General features: G+C 54.8%; 2 protein-coding genes across 3 annotated transcripts in view; both read right to left on the bottom strand.

Moving 5' to 3' along the window:
* The window catches only part of LOC100481707 (E3 ubiquitin-protein ligase pellino homolog 3), an 8,562-nt gene extending 7,262 nt beyond the window's left edge, over positions 1-1,300 (bottom strand). Inside the window, exons 1-2 of one of the 2 annotated variants that reach the window (XM_002927799.4) lie at positions 1,149-1,300; positions 542-613 (exon numbers count right to left, since the gene is read on the bottom strand). In XM_002927799.4, coding sequence (XP_002927845.1) covers positions 542-613; positions 1,149-1,300 — 224 coding nt within the window. The remainder of the gene's footprint in view (positions 1-541; positions 614-1,148) is intronic. The other variant, XM_002927800.4, reaches the window with a different exon arrangement.
* A 234-nt stretch (positions 1,301-1,534) lies between these two features.
* Positions 1,535-2,396, bottom strand: part of LOC117796617 (E3 ubiquitin-protein ligase pellino homolog 3-like) — a 7,790-nt gene continuing 6,928 nt past the window's right edge. Inside the window, exons 4-5 of the mRNA XM_034644842.1 lie at positions 1,932-2,100; positions 1,535-1,625 (exon numbers count right to left, since the gene is read on the bottom strand). Of these exons, the coding sequence (XP_034500733.1) occupies positions 1,535-1,625; positions 1,932-2,100 (260 nt within the window). The remainder of the gene's footprint in view (positions 1,626-1,931; positions 2,101-2,396) is intronic.

Genomic DNA, 2,396 nt, shown 5'->3' with positions numbered 1-2,396 from the left:
CTTAAATCCTGGCTCTTCCACTTATCACATGACCTCTGTAAAATGGTGCTAATTAATCAGGACCTACCTCGCAGGTTCATTGTGAGAACTAAATGAGATAAAACATTTAAAAATGCTTGGCACAGAGTTCAACATATATATAGCAAGCTCTTGATAAATGTTAACTTATTAGGAAAAAGCACATGGCATGTACATGTCAGCAAACAGTAGCCATTATTATTTCTAAATAATCGTGATGATAGCATAGCTTATCAAATATCTTCTTCTGGGCAGATGGCAGAGAGAGAGGCCAAAAGGAGGTGTGGATGGGGGAGGAAGAAGGATCTGTGCCTCGGGGCAGCGCTAAGTGGGTGGTGCAAGAATCCTGATCAGGCGGAGACCAGGAAGGGATGAGGTCTACCCAGCTGCCAACTCACATCCCTTCACCTCTCCTGGCCTCGGTTTTATCATCTGTAGCGTGAGGGTCAGCTGTGGCTTAGTCAAAGTGCACTGGACCTAGAGTAAGAAAGATCTGGGTCCAAATCCCAGCCCTGCCACTTACCAGCTGTGTGCCCTTGGACCAGTCACTTCCCCTCTCTGAGCCTCGGTTTCCTCACCTCCTTCCTCACAGCATCTTTGTGAAGATTGAAATGAAATAATGTCCATGAAAGGGCTTGGCACAAGCCTGCCTCCCAGAACACTTGATACGTGCCAGGCACTGTTCTATGTGCTTTACAGAAATCACCTCATTCATTCCTCTGACAACCCTCTGAGGTATTATTATTATTCCTATTTGTAAGATGGGAAAATGGAGGCACAGGGAAGTTAAGCAATTTGGAGAGGCAGGATTTGAGCCAAGCATTTTTGCTGGAGAACCAGAGTTCTTCACCCCAGACTACATATGCTAGGTGCTTTATGAAAGGCAGACAATGCTACTTTTATTCTGAAAAGTAACTTAGGTGGGCAGTTAGAGTTTTCTCGGTAATTTACAAAAAAATGGGAAGCTAAAATAACAGGAATTGAGGTGGATTTGGTCAACTCTGTCTCTCAGTTGGGAAGGTGAGGAGGGACAAACAGCATAAGGTCATACGTGGGGAGAGCTGGGGCCCTTGGTCTGGTTGCCCTGGGGGTGCCTGGTGCCCTGCCCCACCTGGACCAGGGTTGCTCACCCCAGGACGATGAGTTCGCCATACTTGATGGGCTCCTCGCCTGGCTGTGCATCTTCACCAGGAGAAGACAGGACACAAGAGCCCTGGCTCCCTGGATGCCGGAGGTCTGAAGTTCGGGGAGACCCCACTTCAGGGTTTCCTTCTAGCACCATTCTGGGCAGAGTGGAAAAGGAGAAAAAGAATTTTGCAACCTCCCATCCCAACCCCCCTCAACGCCAGCTCAGGCCCGCTGTAGGGCCACTTAGGCTAAGGCCAGAGTGACCTTTCACCACCTCTGTTGCTATGGCAACTGCTCCACCTCTGCCTTCTTTAAACTATCCCGGGGTTGCTGGGATACCAGGGAAGGGAAATGGGTAGTATGGAACCAAGAGGAGAGGGCCCCACATTCAGAGGGTCAGGATGCTTGGTGGGGCCAGTGGGGTGGACCGACATGGGGTGGCCAGAGACTTCTTTTTGGCCAGGACACCAGTCTGGGATCTGCTTGGAAGAGGGACACCTCAGGAGTTAGAGGACCCTTATTCCTCATCTTAGACTCAGTTCCCGGATTTGGCTCTTGGCCCCGGCGCCTCTGAGTAACCCTTCTGTCGGGTTTTTGGAATCTATCTATCCATCTTAATCATTCAGCCTCTCTGCAGGTCTAGGCCTCTGTCTGTCTGTCTTTTTTCTCAATGACTCTCTGTCCTCCTGGGCTGTCCTTTTCGCCGTCTCTCTTCCCACCCTCCTCCCCATCTCCGTCTGTCTGGCCACTTTCCTCTCCCCATCCATCTGCCTCAGTCTCCCCACCTTGGCCTCACCCAGCGGGCAGGCCTCTGGACCCCTCCCGGGTGCGCGCCCCCTCCCTCCTTCAGGTGTCTGTCTGCAGTCCCAGGGCCGCCCAGGTCTCTGGAGGCCTGTGGGGGCGGCGCTCCCCCCTCCGGCTGGGGCTGCAGCAGAGCCCGTCTCCGCAGGAAGCCTGTTTGGAAAACATCCCCGCGCGGGAGGTACTGCGCCGGGGCAGGCCCGCGCCCCGCGCCCGGGGCAGGCACAATGACGGCCCAGCGCATACGCAGATACACACCCGGCGGCCCCTCGCCACAAACACGCGCGCGCACGCACACAGTCCCTCACACCCCGAGCCCCGCGGGAAGTGTCCTGACGGGCGCCAAGCCCTCCCGGGACCCGAGAGCACGCAAACAGCCCCCCCGCACCCGCCCTCGGACCCACTCCCCCTGCCACCCCCAGACACGCAAACACGCCCCCCGCGTCCGC

This window comes from Ailuropoda melanoleuca, chromosome 16 (assembly GCF_002007445.2).
Source record: "Ailuropoda melanoleuca isolate Jingjing chromosome 16, ASM200744v2, whole genome shotgun sequence".
Taxonomy (NCBI): Eukaryota; Metazoa; Chordata; class Mammalia; order Carnivora; family Ursidae; genus Ailuropoda; species Ailuropoda melanoleuca.
This window is presented reverse-complemented; position numbering and strand designations above follow the sequence as displayed.